General features: G+C 47.2%; 1 protein-coding gene across 1 annotated transcript in view; it reads right to left on the bottom strand.

Annotated features, from left to right (window-relative positions):
• The window catches only part of TTC28 (tetratricopeptide repeat domain 28), a 276929-nt gene that overhangs the window by 44321 nt on the left and 208414 nt on the right, over nt 1–24194 (bottom strand). The window contains exons 8-12 of the mRNA XM_024196899.2: nt 23633–23742; nt 23136–23265; nt 20715–20933; nt 16663–16828; nt 208–348 (exon numbers count right to left, since the gene is read on the bottom strand). Coding sequence (XP_024052667.2) covers nt 208–348; nt 16663–16828; nt 20715–20933; nt 23136–23265; nt 23633–23742 — 766 coding nt within the window. The remainder of the gene's footprint in view (nt 1–207; nt 349–16662; nt 16829–20714; nt 20934–23135; nt 23266–23632; nt 23743–24194) is intronic.

Here is a 24194-nt window from a genome sequence, read left to right as displayed (position 1 = left end):
TCAGGGAGGTTACTGGCAGGGGCAGCACATCACAGAACATGGCTCCTACTCTGAACAGCTCTGTTCTCAGCTGCACCCCTGGGGAGCGAGTTCACATTTGTTCCACAACAGGAGGCAGAATCCTACACACCAAAGAGAAGCCCCTCAAGAAATGAAGCATCTCCCTGCTGTGCTGGCGTCCTGCTGGGTGCAGGGTCCAGCTCTCACCTGTTGAAGAGGTTATTCCTGCTGACCATTCGCAGGAAGCCGGTTGGATCAGTTACTGAGTTCAGCTTATTGTTCATCTCCTCAAACTGCTGGTCCATGATGTCCCCAGCTTCACTCTCTGTCTCGCTGCTGGCGCAGGCTCTGAGGAGGAAACAGCAGAGAAAGGTCAGTAAGGCAGAGCACAGCATCAGCTTCATTGTAAACACTGAGGGGGTGAGAGGAGAACCTAGGCCGAGGACAGGAACTCCCCAGCCTAAGGTCTGTTCTGTTCTTCCATGGCGACCCAGTGTCAGGAGGAGAATACCCCACTCCTCTGCCCTGGGGGCACTGCTCAGGGCTCTGGCTGCATGACTCCTACTGAGGGGAACCCTGGAACCAAAATCCCACAGCTTGTAACAGGCACTGGGGGTTGAAGCCACAGCCTGAAACAGGAGCCTCTGCGAAACCCTGACTCACATCGGGGTGTGACTCACATCCTTGGGAGTCTTGCTGAGGCCCTCAGACTTTGCTCTTATCTAGCACTTCTCGTAGGCAGATCTCAAAGCACGTCATAAAGCAGGTCAGTATCATTAGCCCCGCTTTACAGATGGGGAAACTGAGGCAAAGAGCAGGGAAGGGACTTGTCCCAGGTCACCCAGCAGAACCTGGAATAGAACCAACGTCTTCGGAGTCCCAATCCAATGCTCTACCCACTAGGACACACTGCCTCATAGAAACTACAGGCAGTGCCAGTGGGACTTGAGCCTAATATTGACAGCTTGTCCACCATGTCTGCCCTGCGTGCAGAGCAATTCAGCCAGGACAGTTGGGGCAACTCCTCCCACGGCCTCTTCCTCATGTTTGGGAGGTCAAAGGTACATGCTGCGATGGAGGATTACACACAAGTTACCCCTCCCCCCCACTCTCTTTCCTTCCTTCCACTCGTTCTGTAACCTCTCATGCTCCTCCCCATCCTGGAGGATTGCCAATAGCAAGGAGAGTGTGACACACCTATGAGCCCATCCATGCCCCTGGCCCTCAATCAATAATTAACAACCCGCTACCCTGGGCCAGTGATAAGCTACAACGTGGCACACGTGGCCACACAGGCACACGTGAAGACCTGCCGAGCGTCACACAGCTCTGCCTGCCTGCTGGTGTCAAAACTGGGCCCATCATCACTTCCTCTGGCTTTTTATTCAAAAAGTCCTTTGGGTGGAAAATATGGGCACAGATGGAGGCCGATGCTGGCTGACTGGAAGACGAGAAGAGGAAGGAGTGAACTTCACCATCACGGCTGCCATCCTCCACCTCCTTCCTCCTGACCAGACCCAGATGACACTGCCACCTCCACTGGCTAGTCAGATGGGAGACTGTCTCTCTCTCCCCCAGCCCCATGAGTCCTTTTCCTTCCCCATCTTATTTCTTCTTTTTCCTTCTAATACGAGTCTGGCTTAGCTGGCCAAGACTCTATATTTTGCAACCCTGTTGTATGCCTGTGGCTAGAAAGAGGTGGATAAAAGCAATGCCCTAAACAGCCCTATGCTGGTACAAGTTTGCCAGGTCTCGGAGTGGCTTGTAAACCATGTGGTGGGCCTGTGTTTTTCCAAGCAATGAGGTTGCAAGTGAAAGTCAACACCAGAGACAGAAACTGCATTTTCTCTTTCCCTTCCTTTCTCTTCTCTTTTGTGTGTGTTTGGATTGTTCTGTTTTCTCAGGAAACAGGATTGGACTTTAACAACAGCAGCAATGATGGCAGCTCCAACCCATCTTCATTAACTTCTTCTCTTTTCTGATAAAAGAACAGTTCTTACCATCTTTGATACCACCTAAATGACTATCCAACAAGGGGGCTTTTCCTTTTAAAAACTCATTCCAGCTAAAGGGAAAGGGAACAAGGGATGCTGGTAAGATGAAAGCCTGACTTAATACTTTACATTTCAACTGTTTGAACTCTTTTTTATGTCTTTCTTGTGTCTTTAATAAAAGTTTAAAAGAACTTTTACTGGTGTTTGCACCATGGTACCAAGCAGACTGAGGTCTCTGGATACCTCAAACCTTGATTAGAACTGTTTAATGTTGGACAGTGACTGGGGCCATGTTAACACCTTTGGCCCATATGTTCTATCTAAATTCATTCAACACTGCATGCTGGGTAAAGCGTCGAGGAAACAAGAACCACACACAATCCCCTGCAGCACAGTGCACTGTGCCGAGAGGCAGGAGGGCTGAGTAGTAGCCCAGCTTCTCCAGAGTGTACTGTATTTCTGTGTATTTCACCAGCCTTGTTATTAACCAAGGCCTCAAACCTGATCTCAGGAGAAGGCAACTATCACTCACCTAGTTCACAGAGAGGTCACTGCGGCTGCACAAGGACACTTAGTAGAGTTGGCAACAGAGCCCAAATCTCGCCTGACCACACTGCCTTTCAGACTGAATGTGCCAAATTCTTTATACTGGATAAACAACAGGGGCAGCAGTAATGTTCCTTACATCTGGCATTTCTTAACTTTCAAGCGTTTGACTTTGCGACCTAAATAATACTCCTTTAATATGTATTTTGGTACGTACTTTCCTAGGGTGTGTTATGTTGGGGGGAGGGAATGATTGAGGGGGGTTTAAGAAAAAAGGTAAAAACAAGTTATACTATGTGAAATTGTAACACCCCCTATACGTATTATATAATTTGCATAGATGTCACACACAGAACTGTCCAAATCTTGGTAGCTATGCACACACACTCCAGAGTGGGCCTAGTCACTTGGAACACACATTGTCAGGTCACTGACGGTGGCAAACTGGATGCTGTTTGAATGCATCTGCCAGCTGGGGCTCTCCCCGGAAATGAAACTGGCCATGAAAGAAGCCGGGAGGGAGGCTTTGCTAACCCATTTCACACTCATGGTACTTTGCACAGCTCTGCAAGAAAGACCATCCTGGTCTCTATGCAAAGCATTATGGCAGTCCCTACCCTCTGCCACATATGTGCATTTGTGTGGGCACATGTGTTGTTTGTGCAAGGCATACAAACACCCACATGGAAGGTGCCTATCTGTGCAAATGTGTGCACATGTCTGCCTGTGCATGGGAATATATGTCTAATCTTGCTTTTCTTCCCCTGCCCCAATTCTCTCTCTCTGTAAAGGTTACATATTAGTGGCTTTAAGGACTAACTACAAACCAAGGAGCAAAGGCACATTGTGAAATCTGCCTGCAGTGTCAGACTCAGGGTGCCCTGCCGGGCCCAGTCACAACTGAGCAACACTATTAACAGCATCCACATGCGCCAGCAGTTAAACGGGAATTAGCTGCAGAATGCCAGCAAGAATTTTGCTATGGTTTTTGTACACTGGGCTGGCAGCAGAGAATGCATACGAAGTCTTAAGAGAGGATAAATGCTCAATAACTGACTGCTCTGAGGAGGCCAGTTATTCATCTATCCGCAGAGCAGCTGGAAGTGGCTCAGAAGGGCTGACATTAGGAAAATATTTATTGTGGCCAATAAACATGTGGAGCCAGGGCTGTAAGTCTCTGTACGCTTCTGCATCTCACTCCTGCTGCACTTTCTGACTCTTCCCCACCAATTAGACTCCTTCATCAAGGAGCTACATGTCCCTGAAGTACTCACACTTCAAACACTGTTTTTGCAAAAACAAACCTCCTTATTCCAGAAGTGAGTGGTGAGTTTGCAGTCTACTCTCAGCTGCAGAAATAGGTGGCACTGCAGGCTCCCTAATTACTCTCCGTAAAGGTTTACTTTTAAGCAAAAGGGTGTCACACGTGCTCTCCCCCCCAGCCTGCGAAATGGCGCTTGGGCTGTTTCCAGTTCACCATTTCACTTCTGCACATCGCAACGGTGAAATGATTCCTGGATGTTTGTAGTTTTGGAAAACTGTTTTGGGCTCCACACGATGGAAGATGCTGCACAAGCACAGGAGAGTCTTATATTATCAGGCTGATATTGCAATGAGTGATTTGACTGTGTGGTCAGATGTGTTCCAAAGAATGAGAAGTGGGAGTCCCGAACCAGAGGGCTCTCTCAGCCAGTGGACTTGGAAAGACTGGAGGCTGTGAGCATGGCACAACAGCATCTCAGTAGCTTCATCTCACTCCTTAAATGCAGCCGCAGCTCCTGTTTGCTCCAAAAAGACCATCCACCCTTCCACACTTCACTCTAGTGGTCACCATGCCGCCTTTTGTCACTGAAAGTCACTTCATAAAACAACAAAGGGAAATTAATCTCACACCACGGATAGAAAAGGCTTTAGGGCAAATTTTCAAAATAAAAAGCACACAAATCCAGTTAACACATAACAGGATTTACAATGTGTGAGCGCAGGCACTGGCAGCTGGCGTCTCTCAGCATCTCTGCACTAGACAGAGGATGCCTTGTAAATACACTTCCAGGTCAATGTTCTTTCCACCAATGAAATTCTATTTTAAGTCCAGACCAAAGCCAAAGAAACCCTTGAAGTCTAGGATGACCAAATGTCCTGATTTTATAGGGACAGTCCTGATATTCGGGGCTTTGTCTGCTATAGGCTCTTATTACCCTCCACCCCCAGTGCCAATTTTTCACACTTGCTATCTGGTTACCCTACTGAAGAATGAAGAAGAGCTGACTGAAGAGCAGCACACAACTGATGAAGATGGTTTCCCAACAGCCTCCCCTTCCTTGGGTTTTATTTCCGAGCTGCAGATAGAGGTGTTCACATCCCACAGTCCCCCAGCAGTTCTCAGGACGACTCCCAGAAAGGGGGGCAGAGCTCCTGGGAGAAGACAGAAACCTGAATTCATTTGCCCTGCACAGCAGGCCCTGTGCATTCTTAGGAATAATCTGTCCAAACAGGAACACAAACAAATTTCAACTGGATTTTTTGCTGTGAGGATCTTATTGAATGCAGAAATGATCCTCTAACGCCACAGGATTAAGGCATTTTATTCACAGAAATGCAGCTCCTTGATTAATGCACTGTGACAGTGTTTGAAGAATTATAAACACCAACCAAAGGATGTTTGGGAATCCCCTCCCAGCACAGGCAACCAGGCACTGCGCTCTGCCTTTAAACAGAATAAAATAAACATGGCCAGGGCATGAACGGGGGAGTCAAAATCAAATAGCAGTCTTTGGGTTTGTGTTAAACCCTGTGCTGTGTTTCACATTTAACCCTCTCTGCTCTTTGCTGGCAGGAAGACAGTAACTCCCAGAGAGCAGGAGCAGGGGCTCCGGGAGAGCAGATGCTCTAATCTCTTTTGGGGGCCTGGCACTCTCAGGTCTGGTGACAAAAAGCAATGGAGAGCCCCACAGGGTACACGCTGGGAAGTATCTTCAATGTGGTGTATGAAGTTCCACATAAAGCCACCAAGTGAACAGAATCTGTCCATGTAATTCCCTGCAGTGTTGGGGGGAGGGGGGAAGCTTCCCCCCTGCAAATCACACTAAGCCAGCTCTGAGACCTCAGGGCCAGACCGGGAGCTTCAGCCCCAGCCATTTGTACCTTGCTGCCCTCTCAATCCTGTAAGCCATTTAGTGACAAAGCTGCATGCCACACTAGGAACACACCGCGAGCTCACGCCTCCCTCTATGCCCCCAAATCCTGATAACTTTGTTTCTAAAGGACACTCCTTCCTAGTGACTGCAATGCGGTGCCCAACAGCTGCCAAAGGCACTTCCTTCTGCCTCTACCTCCTAGGCACAAACGTTTTCCTTTTCAGTCATCATCAGATGCCCCCCATCAGATGTCATGACCTGAGCCAGAGAGGATGATTTCCTCAGGCTCATGGCTTAGGTAAACCACTTGGCATGGTAGGGTGTGGCCCTGGGAGAGTGCTGAATGACAGCCTGGCTGCAGGAACGGCATAGCAGAGAGAGAAGCCCCTCCCTGCCCTCCAAGGCGCGCAGACCCCCTGGGCTCTGACTTTAGGATGGTTTCTTTAAGCCCAACCTACTAAGAGAAAAATAGCAAGAAAAACAGAATGAAGCATAAACTCTGGCAAGTCAAGCGTAAAAGTATAATAAGAGAGGCCAAGAAAGAATTAGAAAAGCAACTAACTAAGGACACAAAAACTAACAGCAAAAGAATTTTTTAAGTGGGGTCCCAAAGGGGTCCATCTTGGGACCAGGACTATCCATTTATGACTTGGATAATGGAGTGGAGAGTCTGTTTATAAAACTTGCGGGTAACATCAAGCTGGGAGAGGATGCAAGCACTTTGGAACATAGGATTAGAATTCAAAACAACCTTGACAAATTGGAGAATTGGTCTGAATTCAGCAAGATGAAATTCAATAAATGGGGAATAACTGGCTAGGTGGTGGTACTGTTGAAAAGGATCTGGGGTTATATTGGATCACCAACCGAATACGAGTCAACAATGTGATGCAGCTGTGAAAAAGGCTAATACCATTCTGGGGTGTATTAACAGGACTGTCATACATAAGTCATAGGCGCTAACTGTCCGGCTCTACTCGGCACTGGTGAGGCCTCAGCTGGAGTCCTGTGTCCAATGCTGAGTGCCACACTTTAGGAAAGACGTGGTCAAATTGAAAAGTGTCCAGAGGAGAGCAACTAAAATGATAAAAGATTTAGAAAACCTGACCTATGAGGAAAGGTGTAAAAAATTGGGCATGTTTAGTGTTGAGAAGAGAAGACGGGGGACCTGAGAACACTCTTCAAATATGTTAAAGGCTGTTATAAAGAGGATGGTGATCAATTGTTCTCCACGTGCACTGAAGGCAGCACAAGTAGTCATGGGCTTTCTCTGCAGCAAATGAGATTTAGGTTAGATGTTAGGAAAAACTTTCTAACTATAAGGGTAGTTAAGCTCTGGAATAGGCTTCCAAGGGAGGTTGTGAAATCTCCATAATTTTTAAAAACAAGTTGGACAAACACCTGTCTGGGGTGGTCTAGCTTTATTTGGTCCTGCCACAGAACAGGGAGCTGGACTTCATGATTTCTTAAAGTCACATCCAGACCAACATTTCTATGATTCTACTCAAGACAGTTAAGTCCAAAGCGGACTACGAAGAGTCACAAAGGAATCTCACAAAACTGGATTGACTGGGCAACAAAATGGCAGATAAAATTCAATACTTACAAATGCAAAGTAATCCACATTTGAATAAAGAATCCCAACTATACATACAATATTATGGGGTCTAAATTAGCTGTTACCACTCAAGAAGGAAACCTTGGAGTCATCATGGATAGTTCTTTGAAAACATCTGCTCAATGAGCAGTGGAGTCAAAAAAGCTAATGGAGTGTTAGGAAATATTAGGAAAGGGAAAGATAATAAAACAAAAATATCCTAATGCTGCTATATACATCCATGGTATGCCCACACCTTGAATACTGTGTGCAGTTCTCATTGCCCCATATATATATATATTGCTCCAATATATTAAAAGTGGAAAAGGTGCAGAGAAGAGCAACAAAAACTATTAGGCATATGGGACAGCTTCTATACAAGGAGCGATTAAAAAGACCGGGATTGTTCAGTTTAGAAAAGAGATGACTAAAAGGAGATAAGATAGAGGTCTATAAAATCACGAACATGTGGCGAAAGTGAATAGGGAAGTGTTATTTAACACTTCTGTGGCACAGGATCAGAAAGGATTACACAACTAGCAGGCTAACTGACCCATATTCAATCTTTAGAGACATGTAAGTAGATAATATTTGTGGCTTTGTATGTTTACATATATATTGTTAGATGTTAACAATGTAACCAAACAGTTCCTGTCTATCCCTGTATTCTGTTAATTCAGAGATCAAAAGGCGATATTAACATTTAAATGAACTGTGAATGAAGTAATATCATTGTCTTTCCATGTAGCTAATTACCGGTGATGTTTAGGAAATGAGAGGTTTCTTCAAAGACACTATTGTTCATTTGAGGACTGCATGCAGTCAAGAGGATGCCCGAATAATGTATAAAGGGCTTTTGGGACCTGATCCCTTCATCTCAAATCTGCTTATGCTTCATCAGGGGAAATTTGAGCCAAAAGATTGAGATCTCCAGTTTCATTCTGGGTCACCCTGATATCGAACACTGGATTGAATGAACCTATGGACTAATTCTGAAAGAACTCTATGCAACTCTAAAGCTCATCATCTCGACTATGAAACTGACCTAAGAACTCTTTCACGTACGTATAATGATCCTTTAACCAATAATCTCCCTCTCTTCTATTTTTAATACATTTTAGTTTAGTTAATAAGAATTGGTTATAAGCATGTTTTTGGGTAAGATCTAAAATATTCATTGACCTGGGGAGGTAATGTGTCCTTTGGGATTGGTAGAACTTTTATATGATGAACAAGATTTTCAATAATTCTCATCATATTTGACTTGGTTGTCAGGGTGGGCGCCCAAAGGCTGGGTTGCTTTAAGAGAGCTGTGTTTTTGGCTTCTGGGTAACCAATAAGGTACTATACAAGCTGTTTTGTTGGTAGCTTGGTGGATCTAAGTATTAAAATAACCACCAGTTTTGGGGATTGTCTGCCCCATTTTTTACACTTTTAGATACTGACTTTAATAGGAATCACACAGCCCAATCTCCAAGCACAGCTTGGACAATGTAACCCTAAGGGTCTATCTGCAACCAACAGCAGCAAAAGAACTCCAGGATATATTGTCTATAAAATCTCCACAGCTCCGAAACCCTCCACACCACAGAGGATGAGGACGAGCTAGTGCCTATATTTCTTGTAAGATGCTGGTTGGGTTGGCATTAATCTAGTGATTATTTATTATTATTTGGATAGCAGGGATACCGTGGTTCAAGCTCGTCTGGGCTGTAGTGGGAAGGATGCCACCTCCACTCTTACATCTGCTCCCCTAGAGATATCTGAGCTCAGATGTACTCTCATCACTTCTGCCAGGAGCCATTTTTTAAAAAATTGCTCACATGCTGTTTGTTTCTGACAGCTGCAGCCTTCAGTGCAATGAATAACCTAATTGCGCAGCTGTGAAGAGCTCTGTATTCCCTTCAGGGAGCCATCCCTGGGTTCCTGGAAGGTCACAGCCCCTCAGCAGAATGAATTCCACTTTTATTCAAATGAGGGATAATTAAGAATTCAATAATTGTGGATTTGGGAATGTCTGGGACAGAGTCAATTGCTATAGTTTTCCTATTACTCTTCCCAATGCCAATGTCTGTCGCTTATGTACATACAGTTCTAGCTACTTAAAAGTAGGGTGACCAGACAGCAAGTTTAAAAAATTGGGACAGGGGTCGGGGGTAATAGGAGCCTATATAAGAAAAAGCCCCCAAAATCGGGACTGTCCCTATAAAATAGGGACATCTGGTCACCCTACTTAAAAGACACCACTTTAGTTTAAAGCACTGAACTTTCATAATCCCACAACACCCCAGTGAGGTAGGTGGGTGAATATTAACCTCATTTTAGAGACAGGGAAGCTCAGAAAGAGAAAGGGGAAGTGACTTGCCCAAGGCCACATGGTGAGTTCAGTGGAAGAGACAGGATCAGAACTCAGGACTTCCCTGAATCCCAGTCCTGTGTTCCCTCCTCCAGATCATACTGGCTTCCACCATCAGCCAACTACAGGGCAAGCATGTGAACATGTGTCTGTGCACACAACACCACATGTTGCATTCACAGCCAGTATCCCAGGAAAGCATACATGATATGTACCCACAAGACACACCTGGATTTCTGCCTCATGTAGACCTGCTTCTCCTAAATGGGAACGCTCAAATCTCAATATCTGGGATCCTCCACAGGAATTTTCCAGGCTTCTACTTTTATTTCATACAAAACATTTCACAGCTGGGAATTTCTGTAACCAGGTTTATACTCATTTTTCTTCTCTTTGTAATTGTCCAGCAATATCCCAGAGCCAAGCGTCTAACATTGTCTTGTAGTTTGTTCCTTTACTCCTAACCCAGCCACGTTCTGGTCATGAATGAATTTACAGGAAACGGCTGCATAAGTAGCAAGGATGAGATTCCTGGTGCTGCCTCTGCACCCTCCAGGCTCACAAACGGAGCCTCAGTCCCCACATGGATCACACTGACATCACCCTTCCCCCTCCCCCAGAAAACTGGGCAGCAAAGCAGAGAGTGGCAAATCTCAGTGTTCTCCTAGATACATGCAGTCCATCTCCAGCTAACTGATCCTGCCGCATGCTCGCTATTGTTCTCTTTAAAGCCTTTGAAGCCAGTTAACCTTCTTCACCCATGGGGGAGGCTACCCTCTTTGATCTGTTTCTCTTCCCAATCACCTCCCCCTCTCTCTCACACCCTGGCGAGGTAAATGTGGCTCCAGAGTTATTTGCGCTGTGCCTGTCTGCTCCTCTTTAAAAAAATGACTTGGGCCGTGAACTGCTGTATTTTTGTGCTACCGAGTCTCAGAGATTGGGCTGCAACCACCACACTCTTCAGACAGGAACACATTCCAGAGCTTGCACAGCATGTTTAGCTTTCACAGGATTAAGGTAATAATTTTCATGCTAACAAAAATGGCTGGAAAGTCTCAAGGAGGTGGAGGAACCATAAGTGATTTCTCTAGCAGAAGGGCAGGGTTTTACTTGGCAGATTTCCACTGGAAGGCAGATAGAAAGTGACTTGTTTTCACAAGGGTCCTGATATGGCAGCTATTCTGCTCAATAAGAGAAAGTTTCTTTTCTGTTTGGTAGTGCTCTGGACAGGCCCCTTCCTCATAATGCAGGTGACAAATATTTCTCTCACGCTGGACTTGATGCCAGTTATTACAGTCAGGCCAGAAGACTTTGCAAATGCAGAGAGCTGTTGAGAAAAGAATTTCATTCACAAACTGCTCATAAATTTCCAGGCAGCTTCCAAGAATCTTCTGAGCAGCCCATGAATATAAAGAGCCTGAAAGTTCCTGGGCTGTAATTTGTCTCTCTGTGTATGAGTGTTCTTGGCTGAAGTACCTGAGCTGAAGTCATTATGGGCCCAAATCGCTGTCTGTCAGGCTGGATTTCTGCAGCCCTGTAGGTTGTTTCTTGCCAGTTTTCGAAGTGTTACTACTCTCCTATCTCAGGTATTTCCAACCACTGAGAAGAGCCCAGCTGCTTCTCAAGGCTTCAGACACTTGAATGGAGACACATTTTTTGTGTTCAGTTTTTCTACTGGAGAGGACTGTTTCTTATGTTTGAACCATCATCTGAGACAGCAAAGGAAACATCCAAAGGTCTCTGGAAGTTCAACCCAGTGGTCCCCACCTTTGCAAATCACCAGCCACCACTCAAACTCTTGTCTAGAGAACAGTAGGGGAAATACACTTAGCTGATAGTTTAGTGGAATATCATGACATCCACTTGTACACAAACACTGGCGGATCCCATCAGCACTGTCCCCAACCCTGAGAGGTCACTCTGGTTCACAGAAGGCCTGCAGCTGATGGAGCAATGAGGAAGAAGGCTGAAGCACTAGTGGTGCAGAACTCACTGCATGTCTGTTCATTTACCACAGAGAGCATTTCTGTCTCTCGCTACTATGGTAGGGACAGTGGCAAGGAAGCTGTTCTCTCTCTCTGGCAGAGTGTGCAACAAAGTCAGACCCAGTGGAACCATATGCCTGTTCTGTGCAGGCAGGAGAACTCCACAGCCCTCTTGCTGAGAGCAACATCCTAGCAAGTTGGCTAAGACGACAGATTGGATTTGGGCTCTCTGGAGAATACCACCAGGCAGTATCAGGGCAAGAAGTTAAAAGTGCACCAACCTATATGGCAAACCTTCATGCTGGTGTGCTCAGTGATATGCTGGAGGAGAAGTTGTGTCCTGCCCTGCAGCAGGTTCATTATTTCCTCCCTGGTAGACCCCCACCCTGGGCCCCAGCTGCAGAGGGTTCCAGCCTTTTCAGTGCATGGGCCTGGCTACCAGGGGACACATGAGTCAATATGGCCTGCGCTGTCACTAGCTGTGAATGCCACACGACGGTGCGGACACTGAGCGGGAGTGCCTCTGGGTGTATTGCAGGATGCCAGTCACAGCCACTGCATTTCTCGCTGCAAGGAGTTTGTATCGGGAGAGATATTATTTTGCAGGGAACTCCCTCCCTGCATGTCTCTGATTAGCATGAGTTAGAAAACCAGCGAAGGGATAAAGGACAAAGCAATTAAGGAATGTTGCAATGAGATTGTCTTTGTGTAGCCAACACATTTTATTCGAAGTGACTGACTTTTTAAAAGCCAATTCCACCTCACATGACCTATTAAGAATCACACACTGTATTATTTGTCTGAGCTCATCAAACGCTAATAACAGGCCTTCATTGTCTGTGACAGCCCTAGGAAACCTGAGATTTTGTCACTTCAAACCCATCACCTTCATTATGCTAAATTATAGAAGTGGCTGCTGTAAGTGTTATGCCCATAGAGTTGGCTTGTGGTCCCTGAGTCCTCGCCTCTTATACCTGAACACGAAACTGGACACCAGGAGCCTTGTGGATACCTAGGGTCTTCATAAAAGAGGCAAAGCCAGCGAGGTTGGCAGTGTGGCTAGTCTAGCAGGTAAGTAAATGACATTCATCCCCTTTGCCCCACTGCCACATCTGATCTGTGGAGCTGGCTGCTGTGCACATAGGTGAAGCTTCCTCCTCCCATTACTACCTGCATAAGGAGCGCTTTGGGTCTTAGTGATAGGTCACATCTCAATACCCGAAGCAGACAGACCAGGAGGACTTTAGAATCCACATCACAGACAGATGACCAAACTAAATACATTGACTTCTGGCGGATGGAGTTTATGCTCCTGCCATCTGCCCTGCGAGTGCTCCATCTGCTAGCAGCTTCAATCTCAGCAGCTGCGTAAGGCTCCCTGGCAAAGTTTAAAAAAGAGAAGTAAAATCATTAGATTATTTTCCTCTTTCCAGCCAAGTCTGGTGCCCTCTGCTCCAGCTTGTGTTTGGAATAGTGGCCTAAACCGGGAAAACCAGAAGCAAAACCACTGAGCTATCCCCTCGATATGCCTGATGATAACAAACTGCTTCTAACCACCTCAGCAGTGTCTCTCTGTCTCCTTCTGACTAGGGAGGAGAGAACTCACTTGCTGAGGAGCCTGTCACACGTGTGTGCAGATTGAAGGGGACAGTCCCAGTAAGAAAAGGGGAAGTATGAAATCCATGGAAAGGCTGATCTAATGGGGGTTACACCTCCAAACTATGGGCAGGTACAAACTTGACAGGCATGTCCAACGGCCTCAACTCATCCCTCCACCACAAAAGAATTGTCAGCTGCAACCCCCTACACCCTCCGAGGGCACTGGGCCCAAAAGGGTGTTCGTCCAGGGGAGGCAAGCAGGGCTCAGGCCCCACCTAGGGCTAGAAAGAACAGTTTTTAATCTGAGTTTTGTGTGTCTCCTGCACTGCTTGGAGAAACCTCCTCTGACTCTCTGTGTCGTTGCAGCCACCATGTGTTAGATTGCCATCTCAATCTGCTATGAGCACAGAACTCCCCTCTTGTGTCTGAGCTGAGGGGTTTGTTTCATGCCTTCGGAAAGCATGACAGGAGCAATGTGGTTCAAGCAGCCTTGGATGTCACACACAAAATGAGCAATGCTGATCCCTTCCTCGTAATCCACTGCTTGCACTAAGCAGCTTGGCTGTAACTCTGAACTAATTCGTCAAGTCTGGACTGAATCCAAATTCAGGTAATCAAGAGCAGGAGGCCAATCTGCACAGCACAGTCCATTCATTCCCCCGCCACTATGTGGCGCTCCCACGCCCAGGAGCACAGCAATGATTTAATCTTGCCTCCGTGTGGGGGAATGGTCAATGACCTCGAGGTCCCTTCCAGCTCTATATTTCTTTGGTTCTGTGACTTGTTGCCACAGTTCCTGGACAAAGGCACCTTTCCCCACTAGCTCAAAAATTAGACATTTTTTCTAACACCTTTTAAAAAGCATTTTAGGTTGAGTTTTCTCCCCAGTCACCCGAAGAAAAAAGGTGAAGCTAAGCTAGTATACTATAGCGTCCTAGTCTGAAACTCTCTGCCTTGCAAACCTTTCCAACACACCCTCGTCTCTCTCTCTCAGACACTCACCCTTCAGTGTAGTTTGAGATCATACCAGGGTAAGTAGTTTCAGCAATCTTTAGGGCACAAGCTGAGAATTATCCAGGTCTTCCATCTTCCTTATAGATTCTGACACAGAGGGAAGAACAAGCTCCCTGCCCACACTTGGTAACAAAATTCACAGCCTCCCCAGGGATTCCTTTCTAAGCTGCTGACTGCATCTGTTCAGTAACCCTGCATGGCTTGCTAATAGCTGTCCACAGTGTGTCCCCAGGATGTCCCATCCTATCACAGGGCAGGGATGTCAGAGAGAAATCAGAGACAAAGCTGATGGGAAATCTGATCACACTCCACACAGTTCAAACATCTCAGACAGAATTGCAAAAATCAGCCTGAACCTCTTAACACAATCAAATAGAAAATCCAGCTAAATCAGACTGAGGTGTGAACGCGGGGCAGAGCGAGCGCAGGCATTGCTGGGGAGAGGTCTCTGCAGCACCTCTTGGTTTTATTGCTACCTTCTGCACAGGAAGGTCTGACTCACGTTACTGAAGCATCAGGTACCCGGACTTGGCTGGTTCCTGTGGCAGGCACCAGTACAGCTATTAATAGAGATAGTTTTTCTGCACCGTCCACAAAATCCTGAGCAAAATTTACTTTTTGGCTCAATTCCACAAAAATGAAATTTCTGTTTCTTTGCCAGAACTATTTGCATGAAAAATCAGTTTTCTGAGTGATGCCCCCTCAGCCGTAACTGCGCCCTGCCCCCAGAGGTCCAGGCCTGCGGCAGCTCAGTCAGACCAGAGCAGAGCCTTCCATGACCTAGCACATACTTCTGTGATGAAGGCAGCAACATACGACTTCAAGATTACAAATGAGATCATTCCCACTGCAAGCAGATCCTGGCATGCCCCACCCCCAGCCAGCAGGGGGCTCCCTACCTGCTAATATGAGAGTCAGACAAACAAATTCATCTTCAACACACAGTACTAATCACTGAAATCAGAAGCAAGACGAGCTCTGCAAAAAGTTTCTTATAGTGCAGCATCTGCAGTGCCCTGCATTACTGTTAGTGATCCAACCAAAGGAAAGTCACCCACAATTCTCAGTACTGCAGAAACAGTGCTATGGTTACAAGAGAATGTGGATTCAGTTTAAAGAAATTTAAAACACAATAAAACAGAACGAACCATTGCCTCCATTCCTATAGGTGTTCAGGGCCTAGGTAATGACCCAGGACAGCAAATACACTTGGCTCTTCTTTTCACCCGGGGTAAATTAGGCTTCCAAAGTGCAAGTCGGTTACTAAACTGATTCTTCTTCTGGCATATGCTTCTGACAGCACAAACAATGCATTAGATGAAACTAACCTGCTCAGAATATACAGTTTATGACTGTACAGTGGGTTTCAATTTTAATTAGAAAATTACGTCTACGTCTACACTAGAGAGCTTACAGTGGCACAGCTATGCCAATGCAGCTGCACCGCTGTAAGATCTCTTGTGTACCTGCTCTGTGCCAATGGGAGAGAGCTCTCCCATTGACATAATTAAATCACCCTCAACGAGCAGCAGGAGCAGCTATGTTGGCATAGCATGTCTTCTGCCGACATAGTGCTGTGCACACTACCACTTATGCTGGCGAAACTTATGTCGCTCAGGGGTGTGGTTTTTTTCATACCCCTGAGCAACGTAAGTTTTGCCGACATAAGTGGTAGTGTAGACATGGCCTAAGTGTCATCATATCCTTTATGGTAGAACCTCCTACCTGTTCAATTCACAGAGCAGGTGCAAGGATGGGGATGCCCCTGACTCCATCCTGCGGGCTTAAGTGTTTGCAGAAGACAAAGTGTATTTTGCATGTTCAAGTATCAGTACAGGAAGTACTTGAGTGCTCATCCCATCAGGGAACCAAACAATACCATGTGACTCATTAGACCAATCACAGCTAAGCGCACCGCTTGATTTTCAGATATTCATGTTCAAGCCACAGAGTAAAAATTGTGTAAAAATATTTGTGGAGTATATCTGTACAGTGGATAAACTGAAGGAAATCTCTACTTGTTTTCAGATAGCAGCTACATTAATCAGATGGATTGTTCATTGTGAATTATTTGCTAGCCAGAAAGGGACATATTTCAAAAATGTTGTCCCCCAAGTTGCAACTGCAATTTTTCATGAGCAAATCTCTGAGGGGGAATTAATTACATGGGTACCTCTGAATAGAATCTGCCCGTATATAGCAGATAATGAGACATCTAACTATCGAGTCTGCGGGTGCAAACCCCATCTGCATGCACATCATCTATTATTTGCAGCACAGATGGCTGTGGATACAAAATAGAGCAGCTTGGCTGAAGCTTATTTAAAATGTGGCCCAGAAAATCAGAGTTCTCAGCCATCAGCTCCTCCAGGCTGTTTGGATACATGACTTCCAGGTGGGAGCAAGAGAATCAGGATGTGAACTCCTAACTCACCGGGTATAGTAGGAGTCCACGCCCAGTGCCTCTCGTACACTTGAGATGTAGAGCTCCAGTGCTGAATTAGTAACCGTTTGGAAGCCCACGCTGCTTGCTTCATGGATGTCCCCGGCATTCTCTGCCATGCTGTCACCCAGATAGTATTCATGAAACTTCAGAATTCCTGCAAGGACACATTAATTGCCAGCATTATCGACTGTGTGAAGGGACTGCACTGGCAGCCACTGCCAAAGAAAGCAGTACAACTGTTACAAGTCCTGAGGGGTTGGCATCTCCAGCAGCAAAGGAGCGATGCATGCTGTGCTGTGTCTCCACAGGGCTTTCCAGGAGTTAGTCCAATATGCTATATTAAGATTTTGCTTTCAAAATCTGGTTTTGTACTTTGCAAATGATGGTTCAAGGGAAGAAAACTGAGCCGGGCTTTAATGAGATGTTCAGAAGACACTTACTATCACAGCAGCCTCATATGAATCATAAAACAGATGTTTCTTGCAAGCATCTCCCAGGGAAATGCCAATAGCACATTTCAATAGCAGCATATGAAAAATGTCTATTAATAGTATCTGACCATATAAACTGGACACACAAGGGCTGAAAGGCTGAACAAAAATGTTATTCCTACAGCAGAATCTCCTTGTGTCACATGGAGATTTCTCAGTTCACCCTTACGCACAAAAATAAATACATGCAAAGAAGTAAAAGGTATATTAATGCATATTAAAATACGAAAGCAAGAACATTACACAATGGGGCACCCAGAGAAAGGAAACATTCATATCAGGAGTGCAACATTTTGTCAAGGATTCAGCTGTTACTGCAGATAAAACCCTCCTCCACTCAGACCAGCACACCCTTTCTGATATGATTAACCCTGCAGTGCCACAGCACCTGGTGATCACTCTTGAAAGATTACCCTGGGCACACTGTTTGCAGTGGCAGCATAAACAACAAACCAAATTGGTGGGATGAGATGGTCAAATAAAAAGACTTAAGCAACCTATTCTGTAGCAACAGCCGCAAATGGATCCATTGAAATGGTCAAGGGGTGAGTGGGGCGCTCTGAGGGAATATTACCTATGCTAGAATGAGGAACCTGAGATGCTCTCAAAGTTTCTGCATATGTACTGGAGAAGGCAAGAAGAAAGCAGAGAGCTGGCGTGCTGGCGTCAGCGCCTGAGAACTCCCACATAAGAGCCCATAGTAAGGCAGCCAAAGGTGAAACAGCAACTAGCTACAGAATAAGGGTCTGAGAGAGGGAGACAGAGCCCAAGCAGACTGTAACCAGAACTGCCCCGCAGAGCTAGGTTACACAGAACAGCCTCCAAGGGCCTGGGCAGTTCCATACCCAAGTGCCCCAGGAGGTTGGTTGTGGCTGCTCTTCTACAAGCCCCTAACTTTTGGTGGGGATGGAGGGGCCGTGACTAAATCTTTATGAATCCCAGTGACAAACCCTGCTCCTCCAGCTGATACCATCTTACCAGGCCCAGTGCTGTCTCCAGTGTGGTAAAACCATCAACATTTTATTATGCAAAATGTCTGGTTTGAGAGGGCAGCTAGTGACCGTGTGTGTAACGGGACAGTAACCTCTCTTCACTCAGATCTATAAAGGATTTGAGTAACTCCTAGAGTAAATCATCAAAGAGATACATCTAGCGAAAAATACGTCATCCAAGCCAAAGAAGTTCATTTGTGTTTGCTTTCCTTGTTGAACCAATTAGTGCTCTTTATCTCTTTAGCTTTGTCATGGTGAAAAGTTACAATTATTAAATTATATACAAGAACTACTCCTGAAGATTTATAGTCATCACTTTATTAGATAATGAACAACAGTTGCCTGCAAAAAGGGATCCTCTTCAAATTAATCCTTCCTGCTCTGCTCATCTGTGATAAATGTTTCCACATTCATGTGAAGAAGATTCAGAGGAACAGACAGCTAGATGGCATATCAGGAAGCTGGGCTGCCCTCCTGTTATCTGGAATCCACTTCAATTAATACAGTACATGTCAAATGCGTTTGGAAGCATAAAACAGAGAAATGTAATTAAAGTGAGGACTTTTTCTACATAAAAGATTCTCTATTGGAGGTAGCGTGCTTGGAACCTCATTATCACTCTGCATTGCCCTGTGGGAAATCCAGACAGATTGGCTGTTGAAAAATGGGTAAATTAAGCACCTGAAAACTTTCCCATTTATGGGTGAATGTCTAAGCCCTGAACATGCTTCTCTGACTGAACTTTCCTTTCCTCTATTTCTGTGCATGCCACATGTGCCGGCCTATTTGGGCCCCATGAGCCAGCCTGATCCCCAAAAGGAAGATCAGTCCTCAAAACCATGAAGTCCTCCCGCTCAACAGAGGGGAATGGACCAACAGAAACATGGGTATTGAGTAGTCATGGGGGACAAAGAATGAAAAATGCTGGAAGGAAGTGTAGGTCAGATGGACAAGTAAGGAACACTGAGCTGAGAAGCCCAGGTAGTGCTCACCTCTCCACAGCGGAAGCCACCCAGAGGAATCTGCCTGGATGCGCGGACAAAAAAGTGAACAGAAATTGGCTCCTCTCCACAGTCCCAGAGAATATCCCAGTCCAACTCCCTCTTTCTAGCCTGGTAAATAGCCATCTTGCCCAGCACCAGGGGGAGGATGACAGGGAGGCGCCGAGATTTTGTGGAGCCACACATAGGAAGTACATAAATAAAAATGTGCAGGGAAAGGTGCAGCCAGAGCTTCAACAGGAGTTTCTGGAGGAGGCAGGAAACAGGCTGCAACCGAGGGTTGCCAACTCTGACTGAAGCTATTCCAGGAGATTTTCCCCCCAACATTATGTAATGTCATTAATTGTACTGTACCTATTAAAATCTCCTGGATTGCTTTCAACAGTCACTGGGCAATCAATGGCGATCCTGGTAGACTCCCAGCCAATGCAGGAGGGTTGGCAACATTACTGCAACCTGGTGCACTGAAATAAACAGGCTCTAGGGTCTCTCTCTTGCCACAGAAGGGATAGGTGTCATGGACTGCGTAAACTGCACCAACAACATATCTGTGCTCATGGCTCCATGAAGGAGCTGCCAACTTATGTTCCTAGTGGTCCCTGGAACCAAGGTGGAAAGGTGACAGACTGACAGCTCTGGGATCATGTCAAGACCTTCCCTCAGGTATGGCACCAGCACAGCAGTGTGAACCTTACACTCCCCCCACAACTGACCCACCACCATGCCTTAGCCCTGACCAGGGGAGGCTTCCCTCTCTAGAGTTATGAGAGGAGTCGAGTCTCCATGGCTGGCTCTATCCTGGCCTGCCCACAATGGTGCTATACAGCACTGGTTTCTGTAGAGAGGATATTTGTACACTAGGAACAGGATAAATCCCCCATCTCATTTTACCAGGGCCCCCAAAACAGCCGTCAGACGGAGACACCTTTTAGTTACTACCGTCTTCAGGCCAAATTCCTCCCTAGAGTAAGACCAGTGACTACAACGGATTTAGAGCAGAGATGAATTTGGCCTGTGGGTGTGCATTCAATCCAGTGCCCTCAAGGTGAAAGGCTGCATATCCAATTACCAATCCCCTGAGCCAGCTTGCCTCTTGATCCAGCTTACACGGATGATCCTATTTTCCTGCTTTCATGATAATATTAGATAAAGGATGAAAGAAAGTTCCCCCAGCAGCTGCCAATTCCTGTGTACAGGTGACAAGGGCTCCGTTCCCTCAGCACCTCTGCAGCTGAATTGCCACCAACGCTACCAAGATTTAACTGAATTCCCAACAAGAGCTGAGTATCAGTCGCAGTAAAATGAGTTGTGGTGAGCAACGGCAGAATAAGCACCCTGAACAGATGTCATAGCACTATCAGAGAGCAGGGAACGTAAGGATGTGGCAGCAAAGCACACTGCATAATCCAGGGCGTATTTCACATTACAAAGTGAGGCTTTGGGTGCCAGGCCCAGCCTCTGGGTGGTGGAACAGGATGAGACCCTAATGGGTCTGTCCCAACTCTGATTTCTAGGATTCCCCCTTTGCAGGCTTTTCCTACAGAAAGGAAACTTACCTGCCCCAGGAGCAAGCAACCAGCTGTACAGATAGCCGGCAGCCAGCGAGTAGTAGAGAACAAGTCCCCTCTGGCCATTCACAGTCTCCAGAACCTGGTCAATGGTGACGGGGGAATAGGGGTCAGAGTCCTGCTGTCCAGTCTGACGTTCCACCAGCAGGTCAGCGAACGCTCTCGTTCGCCCCCTTTCTGCCACAGCCAGGGCTTCGTCGTGGTGGCCTGTGAAGAAGAGCCACAAGTTAGGGAACAAAGATGTGTCTCAGGCCTGCACCAGACAGAGCATGACCAGTCCAAACCAGCACCACAGGTCACAGGGCAGCAGCACCTCTATGGGCAGACTGTCTTTGTTTCCCCAGCAACCCCAAGCATCCTGGCTGGCTGAACATTGCTTCTTCCCAGGCTATAACCCAGTGCCCTTTGATGTGCCAGGGAGTCCCAAACATCCAAGATATCCAGTACCTCGGTCACAGATCCACAGGATCTGTGCTACACTCTGACTTGTAAGCTGTCCCTTCAGTGTGCCAGACCCCAAGAGGTCACACTTTTCCACAAGGGTAGGCCCCATGGTCTCCACACCTCTGAAACGGAGCCTCTGGGATCCTGCTTTTCACTGTGAGCTCTGCCCAGAGAGTCTGACTGAAGCAGACTGCTGTTCAGAGACTTTTATGCTCTTCAGGGATCAAAGTAGCTCAGCAAGTATCTGCAGTGACTCCAGGCAGCCTTTTCAGAACAGAGTAGGGTTCATTAGGCAACTGTAACACAGCCTCGGGAAGCCCTTCGGTGAGCTAGAGAGGCAAAGGTAAGACAGAGTTCAGACTGACCAATGCCTGGGCTACACGGAGCCATGCTGCTCTAGAAACCATCCAGGCTCTCTCTCTCTCTCTTTCTTGATCGCTTTGCCTGTCAGTCCCAGGGGAGCTTCTGTGTCTCTGAGAGCCCAGTTCTTATCACTGCCTCCTGTCACCTCTCAGTCCAGTGTCCTCCTGATGCAAAGCCACGCTGAGTTCATGCGTTCACCTTGCCAGAACTTCCTGTTGTAAAGCGTCCATTGCTCAGCCCTCAGCATTCCCATTGTCTTTCCGGATCTGCCACTGATAAAGACTGGCTGAACCCAATCCATAACAACCCATTCCGATCACCCCAAACACATCATGTCTCCTGATCTGCGCCAGGAGCAGAATTTTAACTCTTCTGCACCCACTGGGTAGTAATGCCAAGGCGACATGTTCAGAGTCCTACCGATAGTTCTTTAAAATATTACAGACAATTTCTACGTTCGTCACACTCGTCTCTTCTATCTAAGGTTTTAATCCCACCCTCATCTCCATGGGTCCGATCACCTTCCTGTTGTGCATTAAGCAAGGTGACTCACATCCAGTGTGTGTGGTTCACTCTCTCCCCAAGCCTCCAGAGGATTGTATGTGCTGAGAAGTGGTTAGCTTTGGCAGGGTTTTAGCCACACTGCTCTGTTTGTATTAGCAAAGGCAGCTGAAGAAGAGCACCTGGCACTGGGAGCAGAAGGTGCTGATTTGTGTACCCTGAGCAGGTAGAGTTCCTCACAGCAGGCTGGGAAGGGGAATCTCCTACCCAAGCCTGTAAGGGGTCTACACACAAATGGGAGGGAGATGAGTGCTGCTGTGGGCTCTGGGATGTGACCCAGCACAGCCCTGGGGGGCACAGGAGTGAATCATACACAAGCAAGGGGCTAAAGGAAGCGCTGCTGAGAGGGGAAAGCAATGAAATATCAGGGAAAGGACATCCTGAACTATGCCTCATCCCAGGATCTCAGTGCTTTGTGCAAATGTTAAGTGCAGCCTCACAAGGCTCCCGTGAGGAATTAGCCTCACATTACACATGGGTAAGGCTAAGATTTTGTCATGGTTATTTTTAGTAAAAGTGACGGACAGGTCATGGGCAATAAACAAAAATTAATGGAAGCCTTGACCTGTCTGTGACTTTTGCTGCTGAGGCTCCATGGTTTCTCCTGCCACTGTGGTGGCTGGGAGCTGTGGGGTTCTCTCCCTACCCTACCCTCCCGCAAGGCTGTCGCCCATCGCTGGAATCCTGAGGAGGGCCCTCTGTCGCTGGAACCCTGCAGGTGGATCCTCCGGCAGTCCCGCAGCCCCAGGGGCTGAAGGAGAAAATGTCACGGAGGTCTCTGGAAGTCACGGATTCCATGACAAAAACGTAACCTTACACATTGGGAAACCGAGGCACGGAGCACAATGGGACTGGACCAGCTTGCCAGCAGCAGAGGCACAAAAAGGCATAGAAGCCCTGATCCCGGTCTCCTGTTCGAACTACTAGACTAGAAACGCTTGAGAGGAACTGCACACCTGGAACTTGGGTCAAACCCTGGAGCCAGGGAAGAACTCAGACTCCTAGCTCCCAACAGCCACGGGCAGCACAGGTATCTCTTACCAAGGCTGACGAGCACTTGCTGCAGGGCCTGGTAGGATGATGTCTGCAGGTCGAAGAGCGATAGCTTGTAGTCGGTGCTCAGCTGCACCTCGTGGCGGATGGTTTCAAACAGTGCTGACGCCCTATAGAGCTGGGAGGGGAGAACAGCCCATGGTGACACTCAGAACTGCAGCTGGCCCAGCGTGCAGCCACTGGCACTTCAGTGAGGGGGACTGGGGAGGAGAGGGGAAGAAGCTGGGACCAACATGCTCTCAGTTGGGGTCAGGTCTGCCCCATCCAGTCCTGGTCTGCAAGCAGCTCATCACACCCATTACTGCAGTGTCCAAGGCAGAGCGGCTGGCCACTCTGCAGGGGAAGAGACATAGCGGTGTCCAGGGAGAAGAGGTCAGGAGACTGCACCCAGGTGGGCAGTGACAAGTCATTTCTGAACAAGCACCATGTGTAAGAAGGGACCACACCCTGATGCATTACAGGGGATGAGAGATCCTACTGCCTACCTGGTGCTGGGCCTCCTCCAGGTTCCCACTAGCCCAGAGGGAGAGGCCCAGGCCATGGCGGATTTTGGCTTCATCTTCTCTACGCCCCAGCTGTTCTGCCAGTCTCAGTCCTGAAAAAGAAGTGGAGTAAGTGAAGACAAGAGAAAAGATTCCCTGCTGCTGGATGATGGGAGGGTTGGGATGAAGGTGTTCAGGCTGCAGACAGGAGTAGGCTCACGCTGGGTCCTGGCCCTGGGTAGGGCAGTCATCCACGTGCAGGTGTAACTGATTTGCTGAGGCTGCACAACACCTTGAAGAGAAGTGCTGTACGTGCTCCCTGTGCTGTTAGAGTCGGCGGGTCAGCAGGAGAGGGAGTGACAGTAACACAAGGGGTGCGCCAGCACAAGCGGCAGGGAGCTGGCTAGCAGGAGGGCATGGAGAGGACAGGGAGAAGGCACCAGAGCTAGGACACAGGCCCTTCCTCTGTGCCGCTCCAGCCTCTCCCCACCCTCAGCATAGCCGTTTGGCTTTTAACCCTTCAAACACTGCAGATGAGCAAAACTGCACTGAGCTGACAAGTGCT

The sequence above is a fragment of the Terrapene carolina genome, unplaced genomic scaffold, assembly GCF_002925995.2.
Source record: "Terrapene carolina triunguis isolate 2854851 unplaced genomic scaffold, T_m_triunguis-2.0 Scaffold234, whole genome shotgun sequence".
Lineage (NCBI taxonomy): Eukaryota > Metazoa > Chordata > Testudines > Emydidae > Terrapene > Terrapene triunguis.
This window is presented reverse-complemented; position numbering and strand designations above follow the sequence as displayed.